Below are 16935 nucleotides of genomic sequence, written 5' to 3'. Positions count from 1 at the left end.
TCAGAAGGTTAGGTGTTAACTCTTCTCTAAGTGTTTGATAGAATTTGCCTGTGAAGCCATCGGGTCCTGGACTTTTGTTAGTTGGAAGTTTTTAAATCACAGTTTCAATTTCAGTACTTGTGATTGGTGTCTTCATATTTACGATTTCTTCCTGGTTCAGACTGGGAAGATTGTACCTTTCTAGGAATTTGTCCATTGGCATATAGTTGCTTGTAGTAGTCTCTTATGATCCTTTGTATTTCTGAGACTATCTCTGATAATCTCTGTATTTTTAGAGATTATCATACTAAGTGAAGTAAGTCAGAGAAAGACATAGATCATTTGACTTATCATTTGTCATATCATATGACAAATATATCACTTTTTTGTGGAATGTAAAAAAAAGATACAAATGAACTTATTTACAAGACAGAAACAAACTCACAGACTTAGAAAACAAATTTATGGTTACCAAAGGGAAAAGGTTGGGTGTGGAGGGATATATTAGGAGTTTGGGATTAACATATATACACTGATATATATAAAATAATTGGGGACTTCCCTGGCGGCGCAGTGCTTAAGAATCCGCCTGCCAATGCAGGGGACATGGGTTCGAGCCCTGGTCCAGGAAGATCCCACATGCCGCGGAGCAACTAAGCCCGTGTGCCACAACTACTGAGCTGCGCTCTAGAGCCCAAGAGCCACAACTACTGAAGCCCGCAGGCCTAGAGCCCGTGCTCCGCGACAAGAGAAGCCACCGCAATGAGAAGCCCACGCACCGCAAAGAAGAGTAGCCCCCGCTCGCGGCAGCTAGAGAAAGCCCGCGCACAGCAACGAAGATCCAACGCAGCCAAAAAATATATATATATATATACAAAATAATCAACAAGGACCTGCTGTATAGCACAGGAACTTCTACTCAGTATTCTGTAATAACCTATATGGGAAAAGAATCTGAAGTAGAATGGATATATGTATATATATAACTGAATCACTTTGGTGTACACCTGAAAGTAACACAACATGGTAAATCAACTATACTCCAATATAAGGTAAACATTAAATTTAAAAAAAAAGAAGAAGATAACATCGTTTTGTAATAGCTGTTCATCCAGGGAGGAGTGACTTCACTCAGACATTTGTGGATCACCCCCTTCCCTTTTCCTGGCATGGAGTAGAGGAGAAGTTGGGCAAGAAATGACTGTCACCACCTGGTGCCTCTTTAAATGAATATTAAAAGTGTTGTTTTTTTGTACAGGCTTTACTTTTTCAATCTCATTTGTTTATATTTATTTAGAGCTTGAAATAAGTCAGTATATTCAATATCTACTTTTCTATAAATAATTATTAACTTCTGAAATAAGCTCTGGTGCCTTCTATAATCTACTTATGTTATTCTTTTCTAAATATGTTATATTCTCAAGTATTTAAAACTTTGACACCAGAAATTTTAGATTAAAAATAATTCACAAGTTATTTCCCTTTAAATTTTTTTTGAGGTTTATTCGGTATCTGTGTGCTTCTTCCTCTTTATCTTATCTCTTGGAAAAGTTCTTTGGTGAATAGTAAATAATTGTCTATTTTGATGTGTACTTGGCAAAGATGTCAATGATCTTTTAACATTCAAAATCAAGTTTAGCTAGTTAGCCTTATATTTTGTTTCCTTCCTTTTTCTGTGATATGTTAAAATAGTGAGCTGTGAGATGATAGGAAGATTTTTCCCTCAGCTCCCTCTTAACTGTTCTGTACAGATGATGAAGGATGGACGAGATTGACTTGGAAGCTTCCAACAGAGCCTCTCTATTCATGATGAAGAAGTTTGCTGAGAGCTTATTTCTAAGCTGACCCCTTAACAATGTTTTCTGCGCCAACAGCTGTGCTTTTGCAGTGGCCACGCTACACGGCTTTCAGGATCTCCGTTCCTTGACCAGGGATTGAACCCGAGCCAGGGCAGTGAAAGCCCAGAATCCCAACCACTAGGCCAACTGGAAACTCCTTGTATTTTTAAGTTATTTTAATGTGATTTTTCTGGAAAAGAAGAATTAAATGTTTGGTACTAGTGTGATCTGACCTTGAAAGAGAAGTTTCCGTTGCTCAGACTCATGATAGATGGTGTTTTAAATAGGATGACCAATAAGGACAAACTTGGCCCACTTAACCCTTCGGGTGACCTTTTCAGAATTCAGTTATGCCTGATTCTATTCACTCAACTCAGACTTTCTCATAACTGCCTCAGAGAGCCCACTCGTAACATGGAGGTGAGCGACTCCACCAGAAATTCTTCATTTGAGCAACAGAGACCCTTGAAGTGATTGGCCCAGTTAGGCGTGAGTTTGTGTGTGGCAGTGCCCAGTTGAATTTAGAATTTTAATTTGAATTTATTTTATTTTATTTATTTATTTTTGGCTGCGTTGGGTCTTCATTGCTGTGTGTGGGCTTTCTCTAGTTGCGGCCAGCGGAGGCTACTCTTCGTTGCAGTGCGCAGGCTTCTCACTGCGTTGGCTTCTCTTGTTGTGGAGCATGGGCTCTAGGCGCACGGGCTTCAGTAGTTGTGGCACGCGGGCTCAGTAGTTGTGGCACACGGGCTTAGTTGCTCCGCAGCATGTGGGATCTTCCCAGACCAGGGCTCGAACCCGTGTCCCCTGCATTGTCAGGCGGATTCTTAACCACTGCGCCACCAGGGAAGCCCCTAATTTTAATTTTCAACTCTTACACTCAGACCTCCACTGGCTACCGTTTGTCCTGTGGACAAAATCCTGACTCCTCGCTGTGGCTACGCAGCCCTGTGTCATCCTCAGGGCCCTGCCGGGGTCTCCAGCCTCATCCTGGGAGCTGACCCTGTTCTCATGGTTCACTCTGCCCCGGTCACATTCACCTTTTCTCTGTTCCCAAGCACCAAAACCTTTTCTGTCTCAGCTCTTAGTTCCCGTTCTTACCTTCTCCCTTTAAGTCACCATGGGTTAGGCCCTTTGTACTCCTTCAGGTGTAGGCTCAGAGAGGCCTCCCCACCCGCTCCTGACAATCTCTTGTCGCACTAATGGCTTTATTGTCCCTACATCAATCACCCTCATGAGAAATGCCCTCCTCCATTGATTATTTGGAGTCTTTCCCATTTTCACTTCACTGAAGAGCACACAGTTTTCCTCTTCTCCTGAGGATGGCTGCAGCATCTCACTCTGGGGATGTGTTTAGAAGCTAGGACTGTGGGATGGGCTGAGTAATCTCCCCTCAGGAGAGACCAGGTGAACAGGGTAGGTGATGAGGATGGTTCCCATATTTGTTCTGGACATTTCGACTTTAATTGATCCTTACCCCATGTGGCTACTTAATTACTCAAAAGCAAAAAGATGTAGGGAGCTGTAAAAAGCCCTACAGATCTGATGTCCTCATGCAGTGTCCTGAGGTGTCCCCGTGTTTAGTCTCCTGTGTCACTGCTCCCCTGTAGCCCCCAGGTGTTCCGGTCTCTGCACATCCAAGGGTCAGTTGCCGCCTGGGGCAGGAGCTTTGCCTTCAAGCATTTCGTCTGCTCAGGGTCAGGGGTATTGATTGCACTGTGCTAAGGGGGGGCATAAATCCAGAACCTAAGGGGAATGAAGGAAGTCCCTGTCAAAGAGCTAGGGTGAATCTTTTAATTACCTGTGAGTTGGGAGAACAGGAGACAAGAGACCTGGGGACCCTCTCTCTTTGAGACTTCCTCACTGAATTCAAATGCCTTTGTAACTGAAGTCCATAACGCCCCCAGTTGCTGGTAAATTTTCCCAGGAGGGTCAACTTCTTGACCTTCATACTGAACGCCCAGCGTCCTGTGGATGGTTTCTTGTGAATATTCCTGTTGCGATGCCTTTGCAGACAGATACTTGTGCCTTTTAGCCCTCTTTGTCCGTGTTTGCATGAGGAGAGGTAGAAAAATGGGGAAATTGAAGGGGGCCCTGTAGGGTTCTATAGGCTGGATATGGCAGCAAGGGCAGGCATCAAGATGAGCCCCATGAATGGTGTGTTCAGCTGTCCCTTTGGTCTCAAGGGGTTTGTGGCAAGGGATGTGTCAGTTCTGGCTGGAGCACCTGGTATTGGGTTTATTGGTAGTTGTGGGGTGCATTGCATGGTTTGAGGTGCCATAGTGTCTTAGCTCAGGTTCCCTGGGACCTAGCTGCTGACACTGAGTTTTCCATGCATTGGTTTATTTGGGTATTTCATGGTTATACCTGAGGACGAATGAAGGCAGTGGATTTCGGCAGAGAAAAACATTTTTTTCCAGTGTTGTGAGAAGTATGGCCTGAGCTGAGCCCACAGGGATCTTTGGGTGCAGGAGGATGGGTGCCTTGTCCTCAGGCTATTCATCTGGAGGGTGCCCTGCATCCTCCACTCCACAGGTGACTTCTCTTGGGTCTTTTGGATGGTCTAGAATCATTGTGCAATTGTTAGAGTAATACAGGGAAAATTTCAGTGATCATGTTGTGAGTTATCTTTGGTATTTTTTAGTATTTTGGGTCCCAAATGAAGAAAGTTTTAGATGCACTGTGAAAGATACAAAAGAGAATTTGGAGTGTTTCCGTGGGAGATTTGGGGGCATCGCTGGGGCATGTGCACCATTGGAAACATCTTTCTTTTATATATAGTTTTTTGGAGATGACAGTGTCTGGTCTCTGGTCATGGTGAAGGAAAATATATGTAGTTTTCCCTCAGGCGTGATTTATTAGAAGTAGAATGTTTTCTCGTATTTTATAGTAGGATGAGTTGATACAGATTGTATGGAGACTGTGTTGGACCCCATGAGAGTTTGTAAGTTCATTGGTGTCCAGAAGGAAAATTATGAGTACTAAGCTTTGAATGGCAAAAAGTTTTCATTATGGATATTCTGCTAGGTACGTGTCTGTGGACACAACTTGAGATGGGCCATTAAGTTCTCTGATGTAGGGAAAGATTTTTCCAAGAATCAGAGGGCAAGTAGCACCACAGTGATTTGCAGTCCAGAGGCTCATCCTTGGGAAGCTGTGGCTCCTACTCTCTGGCTGCCAGGTCAGTGCTGGTTCCTCTACTGTCCTCTCCCTACCTGTGTGAAAATACACACGCGCACACACACATACACGCACACACAATACACAGAACAGGGAACCCTTGTGCTTTGTTGGTGGGAATGTAAGTGGTAGGGCTTTTATTGAAGACACTATGGAGTTTCCTTAATAAAATAGACATAGAACAGGCACGCAGTCTATGACACCCACGTCTGGCTAGATACCCAGATGAAATCAAATCATTATAGTGAGGTTAATATTTGTACTCCAATGAATATTATTGCATTATTCAAAACAGCCAAGATGTAGAAAGAACTAAAATGCCTGTTGGCAAATGAATGGATATAGAAAATTTATGTCAGCCATAAATGATGACATTGTGACAAAAAAGAAAGGTATTATGTATGGAAACTAGAAATGTCAAACTCATAGAGCCATAGAGTATAAAGATTGTTAGCGTGTAAGTCCCAGAGAGATCCTGTTTCTAGTCCGCAGTCCCTCAAAGGATGAATATGCATCTTTCAGCCTTTTAGTTTGTCTTCTGTGGGTAGATCACATGGTTTCATCTTATAATATCTGACCTACAAATCTTGTATTTTGTTTTGCTCTTGTACTGCTCTATCAAGTTGGGGAATGTATACTCTTCTTGATTTCATATTCTCCTAAGTTTGCATGATTTTGCCTCTGAAACTTGTTTTTGAAATACCTAGTCCTAGGGTCTGAAATTTTATCCAGTTTCTCTGCTGTGATAATCCACCCTTAGTTAATGCACAACTTCAGGTGGACTCTCCATCGTGTGGGTTTGCTGGGTAACAGAAATTTTTGATGGAGAACAGTTTCCCTCATATGTTGTAATATTTTCCTGCAGCATACAAAATCACCATTTCAAGCTATGTAGTGGAGTGGTCAGCATGTTCTAGGATATGAGACAGAAAGTATCAACAGAGCTTGGCTGATAAGTCTTTCCAAAGGGTTTTTTCTGATTTTGAGGAATATCACAAACCATTTGTCAAGGGCAGTGACTCTTAGGATGTGTTTATCTATTCCTTCAAGAGACACTATTGGTATTTACTAGGGATTGGGTTGACCTTGTTGATTGCTTTGGGTAGTATTTACATCTAGAAAATATTGACTACCAATTAATGAACTTGGGATATCTTTGCATTGGGTCCTTTCTAATATTTTTCAGCTGTGTTTTTAGTTTACAGTATACAGATCTTTCCCTTTAAATGTCAGCTTATTCCAAGTATTTTACTTATTTCTTTGATGTTATGGTAAATAGAGTTGTTTGTGAATTTCCTTGTTTTTTTTTTAAGGAGTGTTTTTTTGTTGTTGTTGTTGTTTTTTGTGCCACACAGCACTGCTTGAGGGATCTCAGTTTCCCGATCAGGGATTGAACCCGGACCACAGCAGTGAAAGCGCCAAATCCTAACTACTCGACCACCAGGGAACCAGGGAACTCCCCCTGAATTTCCTTCTTGATTGTTCATTTTTAATTTATAGAAACACAATTGATTTTTATTTGTTGATTTTATCTCTTGTAATTTTTCTGAGTTCCTTCATTATTTCTAGCAGGTTTATTTTGCAGAACCTTCAGGGTTTTCTACATACTAGAACATGTTGTTTGTCAACAGAGATAATTTTGCTTCCTTTTTCTATTTGGATACCTTTTATTTACTTATTTTTTTCTGCCTATGTGTTCCTGCTAGACTTTCTAGTAATTCATTTTTAGAAACAGTGAGAGCAGATATCCTTGTCTTGTTCCTGATCTTAGAGGAAAATCTGTTGAGTATGATGTTAGCCATGGGCTGTTACTATACGTCCTTAATGTTGAGGAATTTTTGTCTATTTTTAGTTTATTGAGTGTTGTTATCATAAAAGACTGTTGACATTGTCAACTGCTTTTTCTGCATCAGTAGAGATGATTGTGTTGTCTTTTTCTTTCATTCTGTTAACATGCTGTTTTACATTGAACGATTTCCATATGTTGAACCATCCTTATTTTTTTTTTTTAAATCAGTGGACACTCTTTTTTTTTTTTTTAAACTTTGGGTTTATTTATTTATTTATTTATTTATGGCTGTGTTGGGTCTTCGTTTCTGTGCAAGGGCTTTCTCTAGTTGCGGCAAGTGGGGGCCACTCTTCATCGCGGTGCGCGGGCCTCTCATTATCGTGGCCTCTCTTGTTGCGGAGCACAGGCCCCAGACGCACAGGCTCAGTAGTTGTGGCTCACGGGCCCAGGTGCTCCGCGGCATGTGGGATCCTCCCAGACCAGGGCTCGAACCCGTGTCCCCTGCATTGGCAGGCAGATTCTCAACCACTGCGCCACCAGGGAAGCCCCCATCCTTATATTTTAAAAATACATTCCCATTAGCCATGGTATATAATCGTTTTAACGTGCTATTGAGTTGTTAGGTATAATGTGTAGAGTTTTTTCATAGCTTCTTTATATCATTTTGATGTATTCACGTTCTGTAGTAATATTCCCTATTTCATTTGAAATTAATAGTTTTATTTATTGTGAACAGAGGAGGGACAAATAATTTGTGACAGAAGCTGCAGTATCATATATTGTAATAATTTCCAATTAATTATCACCCTGTGAGATTATACATGTCTGCCCTTTGATATCAAGATTGGCTGCTTGACTTAGGCAACCCTTACTTCCCTTTGAGAGGATTGTACTTCCTTGCCCGTTTATGCCTTTTGAGTTCCTGGGCCAATTTGGTGTGAGTAGAATGGCATGTTTCAACCTGAAATCAAAGCTTTCATAGCTTTTATTTGCTTCATATAATCCTGTCTTCTCTCTACTGCAAGAATGGTCTTGGATAGACTGAAATTTTACCCGGAATGACAGAATCAAATTATTGAAAGAAGCAAGAGGTGAATAATGATTGATATAATATGAGGAAGCAGTGTTTCTTGTTGTAAGCCATTGAGAAATCAGGAATATTTGTTACCATAGCAAAACTTGTAGACAGTTAACTGGTACACTTTCAATGACCTTTTCTTTTTCCATACCCATCTTAACCTCCCAAAGTAAAGGTTATAGGTGAGAACTCATTATCTCCAGTAATTACTCCACCTTTAACCCTTGGATTCACTTCCTAAATTATTACCCTTATTCTTTCTCATATATTGCCTCTTGCCATTAGAACATGCATTTATTCTTTTTTTAAAAATATTTATTTATTTAGGCTGCGCCATATCATAGTTGCGGCACGCAGGATCTTCGTTGTGGCACGCGGGATCTTTTAGTTGTGGCATGCGGACTTCTTAGTTGCGGCATGCATGCGGGATCTAGTTCCCCAACCAGGGATGGAACCTGGGCCCCCTGCATTGGGAGCTCAGAGTCTTACCCACTGGACCACAAGGGAAGTCCCGCATTTATTCTTATTTATTTATTTTTAACATCTTTATTGGAGTATAATTGCTTTACAATGGTGTGTTAGTTTCTGCTGTATAACAAAGTGAATCAGCTATATGTATACATATATCCCCATATCCCCTCCCTCTTGTGTGTCCCTCCCACCCTCCCTATCCCACCCCTCTAGGTGGTCACAAAGCACCGAGCTGATCTCCCTGTGCTATGCGGCTGCTTCCCACTAGCTATCTATTTTACATTTGGTAGTGTATATATGTCCATGCCACTCTCTCACTTCGTCCCAGCTTACCCTTCCCCCTCCCTGTGTCCTCAAGTCCATTCTCTACATCTGTGTCTTTATTCCTGTCCTGCCCCTAGGTTCTTCAGAACCTTTCTTTTTTTTTTTTAGATTCCATATATATGTGTTAGCATATGGTATTTGTTTTTCTCTTTCTGGCTTACATCACTCTGTATGACAAACTCTAGGTCCATCCACCTCACTACAAATAACTCAATTTCATTTCTTTTTATGGCTGAGTAATATTCCATTGTATATATGTGCCACATCTTCTTTATCCATTCATCTGCCGATGGACACTTAGGTTGCTTCCAAGTCATGGCTACTGTAAATAGTGCTGCAGTGAACATTGTGGTACATGACTCTTTTTGAATTATGGTTTTCTCAGGGTATATGCCCAATAGTGGGATTGCTGGGTCGTATGGTAGTTCTATTTTTAGTTTTTTAAGGAACCTCCATACTTATTTATTTCTATTGAAGTATAGCTGATGTACCATGTTGTGTTAGTTTCAGATGTACAGTAAAGTGATTCAGATATGTATATTCTTTTTCGGATTCTAATCCATTATAGGATATTACAAGATATTGATTTTAGTTCCCTGTGCTGTACAGTAGGTATTTGTTTTTTGTCTATTTGGTATATAGTGCTGTATATCTGTTAATCCCAAACTCTAATTTATTCCTCCCTCACTTTCCCCTTTGGTAATGATAAGTTTGTTTTCTTTGTTTTTGAGTTTATTTCTGTTTTGTAAATAAGTTCATTTGTATAGTATATTCATTTGTTTTTAATTCAGTTACAAATATATTACGTTCATTGTCTAACTGCCCTTAAAGGACTTTGTGTTTTCAGTTATAAAACTTCCAACTGGTTTATCATGATCAAGTATTTGTAAATAATCTCACTGAAATTGCCCTATTTCATGGTGCTGCCTTCATCTGAATGAGGAAGCCTCGGAACTGGATGAGCTCAGTTAAGACTAAATTTTGGTCTGAAAATATCCTCTAGGATTTTGTTCAGTTTATGGTTCGTAGACTTCTGACTTGGTGATTTAGAGCAACATATTTCAGCACTTAATGATTTCTCTTGTATGTGGCAGGGAGAGTCACAACACAGGCACAATGAGTATGAAGGGTCCTTCAATGCCATCCAAAGTCAATAAACGCTAAGGTTCCTGGGCAAGTTTGTTATTACCAGTATTAGTTTAAATTTTCTAATATTCCTTTATTCAAATATAACACATGTATTTATTATTTTTTGAATTTCAGTTGATGTCATACTACGGAGTGAAAATGTTAGACTTTGCTTAAACTCTGTAACTTGAAAATAGCAAAGGTTAAAGAGCTCCTTTTGTGCTAAAGGAAACAGCTTACTTAACTAAGAACTACACCTCCCTGTCAATTTCAGTATGACTCATGATAGCTCCCTTGTTTCCTTAGGAACCAGCCAGATGGGAATACTCCAGATTCCCAGCCTCAGTGTCATCCTCAGTTGTCCTCAGTGATCACTGGGTACAATGACCGTTACCGTGATTTAATCAAAATTTAGTATGCTTTTCTCCTCTCCCAAGGTCACTATTTTAGACGGCTTTTGAGCATTGTAATTCAGAACAACAGCACTGCCTGAACATGTCCTCCAAGTAGGAGACTTTAGTGTAAAACATCCCCTGAGAATGTAGCCTCAGGCCGCCTAATCATCCACTCTTCCATATGGGGGCTTTCCTACCTTGTTGACCTCTCGGTGTAAAAGAAAAGCTGTTCATTGGTCTGACTTTTGAGGCTTTACAGATTTTTGTGGTTGGAGTGTTCCCTATATTGTAATAACTCTTTGGAATAAAATCTATCCTTACCTAAGTTTGACAGTGGTAAAAATTTCAGTCATTCAATCTAGAGTCAAAAATATATATATTTAAAAATTTTCTAGGACACGGTTTGAAAGCCTGCATATATATATTTCAAACTATATCTTTTTTTTTACATTCTTGAATCGTTCATAATTTGCATTTGTTACATTATGATATACAGGGTGACATATCAATATCTTCCTGTGATTTAGGAAATTTCCTTTTTTCTTGTGAATTTGTTCAGTTTGATGCGTTAATTATATAAGCAATAAAACTCCCCATTCAAAAAAATGATTCATGACTTTCCCCTGTAATTGGCTTCTCCTCTCCTGTTCTGTGTTTAATGAAAAGTTCCACCACCAACTCATTTCCTTGTGTGGAATCATGGAAGTCCATGCTGAAATGTCTTTTTTGCCAACATCGCTAGTGAGCAATATTGTATAATACAGAGTAATCTACCTAATAAAGTTCACAAAATTTATTTGAGTCACTGCATCTTTTAAAAATGTGAAGGACTTCCCTGGCGGTCCAGTGGTTAGGACTCCTCGCTTTCACTGCCATGGGCCTGATCAATCCCTGGTCAGGGAACTAAGATCCTACAAGCCACACAGGGTGGCAAAAAAAAAAAAAAGTGATATATCTTCTTGTATTCATATGTGTGCTATACCAGGACATTCTGCTCATCTTACCTGAAAATATTTTAAATACACTAAGTTCAGTATCTAAACATGATCATATTTCAATTTATTCCCATGTCTGTATGGATGAAATGTTTCACATGCACAGATGTGATAAAACACACATAGTAGTAAATGTTATCTAACAGATAGTGCCTTAAAAATATTGAGGGCTGAAATGAAGTTATTGCATATTTGATAATCTAGTTTTACTTTCTTAGGGTTCATATTAAAGAGAATATATCTCCTTACTAAATATCCTTAGAAACATTGCAACTTAATTATTCTTTACATGGAAATAAATCCCAGTGTCTTCTGAAGACTATATGTTTTACAGACTTTGTTATCCACATTTGACAGAACTTTTAGAAGTAGAAAATAAAGAGCTAAAATATATTACAATTTAAAAATAAGATGTGAAACTTTCTAATTACCTGTATAATGGACGTATAGTCAGTTTGAAATTACATTGTGTAGTTATTATATATTTAAGTATTTTTCGTAAACAAGTTTTTGTGAAAGATACTTAAAGGTAATTAAGTGTGGGATAGAGGAAGTATTTTAAAGAATAATGCAGTTATTCTTATTGTGGTAGTTATTTCAATATATGTAAATCAGAACATTATGCTGTATACCTTAAACTCATACAGTGATGTATGCCAAGTATGGCTCAATAAAGCAGGGGGGAAAATGTGGTTTTAAAAGGCAAATAAAACACTTTAGCAAAAAGCAGGAACTGTAATAAGGAAGAAGACTTTGTATTCCATTACAAGTTCATCACTGAAGGGATGTTGCCTGTAAGCTTAAATTATACATAATGGCCCATCTCTGGGAACCCTGCCTCCCAGGTCATGAGCATTAAGCTAAAATACCTTTGTTTAGCTCAAAGGAAACCTCCTGACCAGGCCCACCTGTGAAAGACTGCAGGGAGGAAGAAATTAACACGTTCCCCCTCTGGAGGCTGATGGGAACCAGGAAGTGTTTGACTTTACTGCCTCCCCTTTTAGTATAAAAGGAGCCTGAATTCTGACTCAGGCAAGATGGTTCTTTGGGAGGCGTGAGCCCACCATCTTCTTGGTTTGCTGGCTTTCTGAATAAAGTCGTTATTCCTTGTCCCAACAACTCGTCTTTCGATCATTGGCCTGTCATGTTGCAAGCAGTACAAGCTATGTTAGACTCGGTGACAAATTTTGGTGAAGCCAGCCGGGAGCCTTGCTGCTCGTGGCCAGCTGGCCCCGGTTGGGGGATTTTCGGGTAAGCCCCTACAGCTGCCAGGACCACTTGCCCTGAGGATCTGCCCTCCAAAATTCCCTGCTGGCAGTTGTAGCAAGGAATTGACATTTGCGAGCCGACAGGCTCCATATGGTAGGGTAAGTCGCTCCTGTGTGTACAGCCGGGAACGTTATTTTCTCTCCGTTTGGGGCTTTTTCTCTGGAATAAGCCAATCTGTTTTGTATTTGAGTGGGGTACCCTGCTGGAGAGAGGAAAGAGTTGTTGGACTTCTACCCAATTTGTGAACGGGTTCATTGGTTTCTCTGGATGCTAGCATTTGTTTGTGTTTTGTTTGTCTTGAAAAGGGGGGGGGGATGTTTCAGCTATCCCTAAATAAAGTCCTCTGAGGCACATTTTGGATAACGGATCTGATTATAGCTATGAGCCCATGGGTAAGAGGAAGATGTTATCTTATTGTAACAATGTGTGGCCACAGTACCTGTTAGGCTCTCCACTGGGAGTGTAGAAAGGGTTATCTTGGGACCCTGGGGACCATGTACTGCTACCCTTGCTGTGTTAACTACGTCGTTTGTGGTCTCCTGTGTTGTTGATACATGTAAAACCCCAAGACCAAACTTGGGGGTTTATTTAGGATTTTCTGTCTGTTCTTTGGGCTTTTTGTTTCATTTTGTGTGGTACTGTTTCTCCATTTACAGCCAAATCAGTTTGTGGTACTTAAAACTTTCACTGATATCAAATGGAGGAAAAGAACAGGAAAAAACCTGTCTGTTCTTGTCCAGGAGTGGGACATTCTGATGAAGAAGAGAAAGCTTCCATTTGGTTCCTAAAATCACCAAAAGCTACAAATAGAAATAGAAGTGTCTTTTCCACCATAAATACTATTAAAAGGGTTTAGCTATGTAGACAGGTGACCTTGATTTGTCCCATCTGCCGGAAGCCCAATTTGAATCCAGCCTCTTTATAACTGATGGGTTTTACGTGGTTGTACCTGATTCATGGCTAAAATTTTGGAATGGGAACTATGAGGTCCCTGTGTTTGTGTGTTTGTACATGTGTTATAGAAGTATGGCATTGCCAAAATTAACTTTAAAAGAGCTCTATTTAATTGGCTTAAAGGAAATTAAGTGCTTATATAAATACTCAAACATAAAGAAACTGGCCAGAATGAGTTTCAGGTTCACATGATGTAGGAAATACTCAATATTGAATTAATATCTGGTGTTAAAAAGTTAGCTTAAGCTCGTTGGTTTGATACAGTTTAGAGTCATCAACATTAAGTAAAATACTTTCATTGTACCTGGGTTTACTAGAAGTCAAATACATTATTCCTGTAACAGAGTTTGTCAGCAAGAAAATTATAATGAGACAAAGCTTTTAAGTAAATAAAATAGAGGCAAATGAAGTAGAGAGTTTTGGGGTAAACTATATGGGAATAATGTTTTGAGAATGTCTATATAGGATAGTCCCCCCTGATTTTCATAAATTGAAACTAAGTTCTAAGATAAGATTGAACTTAATTAAGAAAATAAATCTTAAAGTGGTACAAAACCTCAATTTCATTCTCTAAGAGGACAAATTTTTTCTTCAAATATTGAACTGCTTTTGGTAATAGATTATGAGTTTCTTTAAGTGATCTGTATTTACCATTGAGATCTCTTCCACTGGTTAAAACTTTTTGGTATTTTTGACAAACTTCCCAAAGATCAAGTTCTAAATGGGGTTCATTTGACCTCTGGCTAACTTGGGGGTTTTCTGGAGGGTCCCTGGAACACCTTGAATTATTTGTTTTCTCTCCATCTCAGAGAGAGGAATATTAAACTAATTGGGCTTATTTGGTGTGTTGAAAGCATGGGAGACATTGTCAAATGAGTGATAAACTTCTTAGATTGTTATCATATGGGTAAACGTTATCAATATACATATTTTAGAAATTATATGGAACTCCTAAAATTCTGGTATATCCTGGTAAATGATGTCAGTCATAATTTTAGTAATTATATTAAGTGGTTTGTCACAGCAGTAATTAAGTTTCTGTTCAATTGCATCATAATCCCAGTTGTTTGATCCCAAATCAAAAAGGCACCCTTTGAGATTACTCCTTTCTGCCCTTGGATGCCGCCGAGTGAGCATCGTTGACGTCTCCCCACTCCACCGCCATCATGTCTAAGTCAGAGTCTCCCAAAGAGCCCGAACAGCTGCGGAAGCTCTTTATCGGAGGTTTGAGCTTTGAAACAACTGATGAGAGTCTGAGGAGCCATTTTGAGCAATGGGGAACGCTCACAGATTGTGTGGTAATGAGGGATCCAAACACCAAGCGCTCCAGAGGCTTTGGGTTTGTCACATATGCCACCGTGGAGGTGGATGAGGCCATGAAGGCAAGGCCACACAAGGTGAATGGGAGAGTTGTGGAACCAAAGAGGGCCGTCTCAAGAGAAGATTCTCAAAGACCTGGTGCCCACTTAACTGTGAAAAATATTTTTGTTGGTGGCATTAAAGAAGATGCTGAGGAACATCACCTAAGAGATTATTTTGAACAGTATGGGAAAACTGAAGTGACTGAAATCATGAGTGACCAAGGTAGTGGAAAAAAAAAGAGAGGCTTTGCTTTCATAACCTTTGATGACCATGACTCTGTAGACAAGACTGTCAGTCAGAAATACCACACGGTGAATGGCCACAACTGTGAAGTAAGGAAAGCCCTATCTAAGCAAGAGATGGCTAGTGCTTCATCCAGCCAAAGAGGTCAAAGTGGTTCTGGAAACTTTGGTGGTGGTCACGGAGGTGGTTTTGGTGGGAATGACAGCTTTGGTCGTGGAGGAGACTTCAGGGGCCAAGGTGGCTTTGGTGGCAGCTGTGGTGGTGGGGGATATGGTGGCAGTGGGATGGCTATAATGGATTTGGTGTTGATGGAAGCAATTTTGGAGGTGGTGGAAGCTACAGTGATTCTGGCAATTACAACAACCAATCTTCAAATTTTGGACCCATGAAAGGAGGAAACTTTGGAGGCAGAAGTGCTGGCCCCTGTGTTGGTGGAGACCAATACTTTGCCAAACCACAAAACCAAGGTGGCTGTGGTGGTTCCAGCAGCAGCAGGAGCTATGGCAGGGGCAGAAGGTTTTAACTACTGCCAGGAAACAAAGCTTAGCAGGAGAGGAGAGCCAGAGAAGTGACAGGGAAGCTTCGGGTTACAACAGATTTGTGAACTCAGTCAAGCACAGTGGTGGCAGGGCCCAGCTGCTACAAAGAAGACATGTTTTAGACAATACTCATGTGTGTGGGCAAAAAAAAACTCGAGGACTGTATTTGTGACTAATTGTATAACAGGTTATTTTAGTTTCTGTTCTGTGGAAAGTGTAAAGCATTCCAACAAAGGGTTTTAATGTAGATTTTTTTTTTTGCACCCATGCTGTTGATTGCTAAATGTAATATAGTCTGATCATGACGCTGAATAAATGTGTTTTTTTTAAAAAAATGTGCTGTGTAAAGTTAGTCTACTCTGAAGCCATTTTGGTAAACTACCCCAGCAGTGTGAAGTTAGAATTCCTTCAGGGTGATGCCAGGTTCCATTCAAAATTTATTTACAACCTGGTTTGGTGGAGAAGCTATTGTCTTCAGAAACCTTGGTGTAGTTGAACAGTTACTGTGTTGTGACCTAGAGTTCACCGTTAAAAGGGTCACCCAAGCAAAGTCATGGAGTTTTTTGGTTATTAATGATTGTTAATTGGGCGAGTAACACTGATGTGTATAAAATTGATGACTAATAAGAACCTGCAGTATAAATAAACAAATAAAACAACTAATACTAAACTTTCATTGGGTTATTTGTATGGAAATATGTTAATATAAATGTTTCAGACATTACATGAAATTTCTAAAAATCTTATGTTCTGGTATAATGTTATAAGTCATAATCCTAGTTATTACTTTAAAATGTATATCTCAGAAATAACTAATTTTCTTGTCAACTGCATTATTATGAACTTTCATCAAATCTTTAACCGTGGTCATTTTTAAGTCTTTTGTCATTTACAGACAGTTCTGGGTGTACTCTGATGCTTTTGCAAATATGTTCCTATTAAAAGGGTTTCATCTTCAAGAAATTCATGGAAAAGACTCTGACAAGTACAGGTTTCTGGTAACTGACTGTACTGCTGAACTGAATGAATAAGCATTTTCAGAACTCTAATGAAAAACTGATGAACTCATAAAAGTGCTAACAAAAGATCAAGATGAAAAAAAAATTAATTACATGGGACTGAGTGAACTGATGAGGATGAGTATAATTTTTGTGACTTTCTGTTTGAATTAAAAAAAAAAAATCCCACAAGGACTCAGAGGCAAAGAATATACAAATCAATTTTCACTGCAAAGTAAAGGAGCTGTTACAGTGGAGGATTACTGGACTGAATGTCAATATTATGACATAGTATGAGTGTGTTTCATGTTTGGTAATTGCAATCATTGTTGCTTTTGTTGTGGTCATCCATGTACAATGCTTGGTGTCAGTCTATTTATCTCTTGTAAAAATAAA

The 16935-nt window shown here is 39.6% G+C and overlaps 1 protein-coding gene and 1 pseudogene across 1 annotated transcript in view; both read left to right on the top strand.

Moving 5' to 3' along the window:
• Nucleotides 1–10177, top strand: part of LOC133078772 (zinc finger protein 480-like) — a 35409-nt gene extending 25232 nt beyond the window's left edge. Inside the window, exon 4 of the mRNA XM_061173961.1 lies at nt 10091–10177. Within this exon, the coding sequence (XP_061029944.1) occupies nt 10091–10155 (65 nt within the window). The 3' untranslated portion in view covers nt 10156–10177. The remainder of the gene's footprint in view (nt 1–10090) is intronic.
• A 4374-nt stretch (nt 10178–14551) lies between these two features.
• On the top strand, nt 14552–15525 carry LOC133078719 (heterogeneous nuclear ribonucleoprotein A1-like; annotated as a pseudogene).
• The last annotated feature ends 1410 nt before the right edge of the window (nt 15526–16935 follow it).

This window comes from Eubalaena glacialis, chromosome 18 (genome assembly GCF_028564815.1).
Source record: "Eubalaena glacialis isolate mEubGla1 chromosome 18, mEubGla1.1.hap2.+ XY, whole genome shotgun sequence".
NCBI lineage: Eukaryota > Metazoa > Chordata > Mammalia > Artiodactyla > Balaenidae > Eubalaena > Eubalaena glacialis.
The sequence above is the reverse complement of the archived record's forward strand: the minus strand, read 5'-3'. Positions and strand labels throughout refer to the sequence as shown.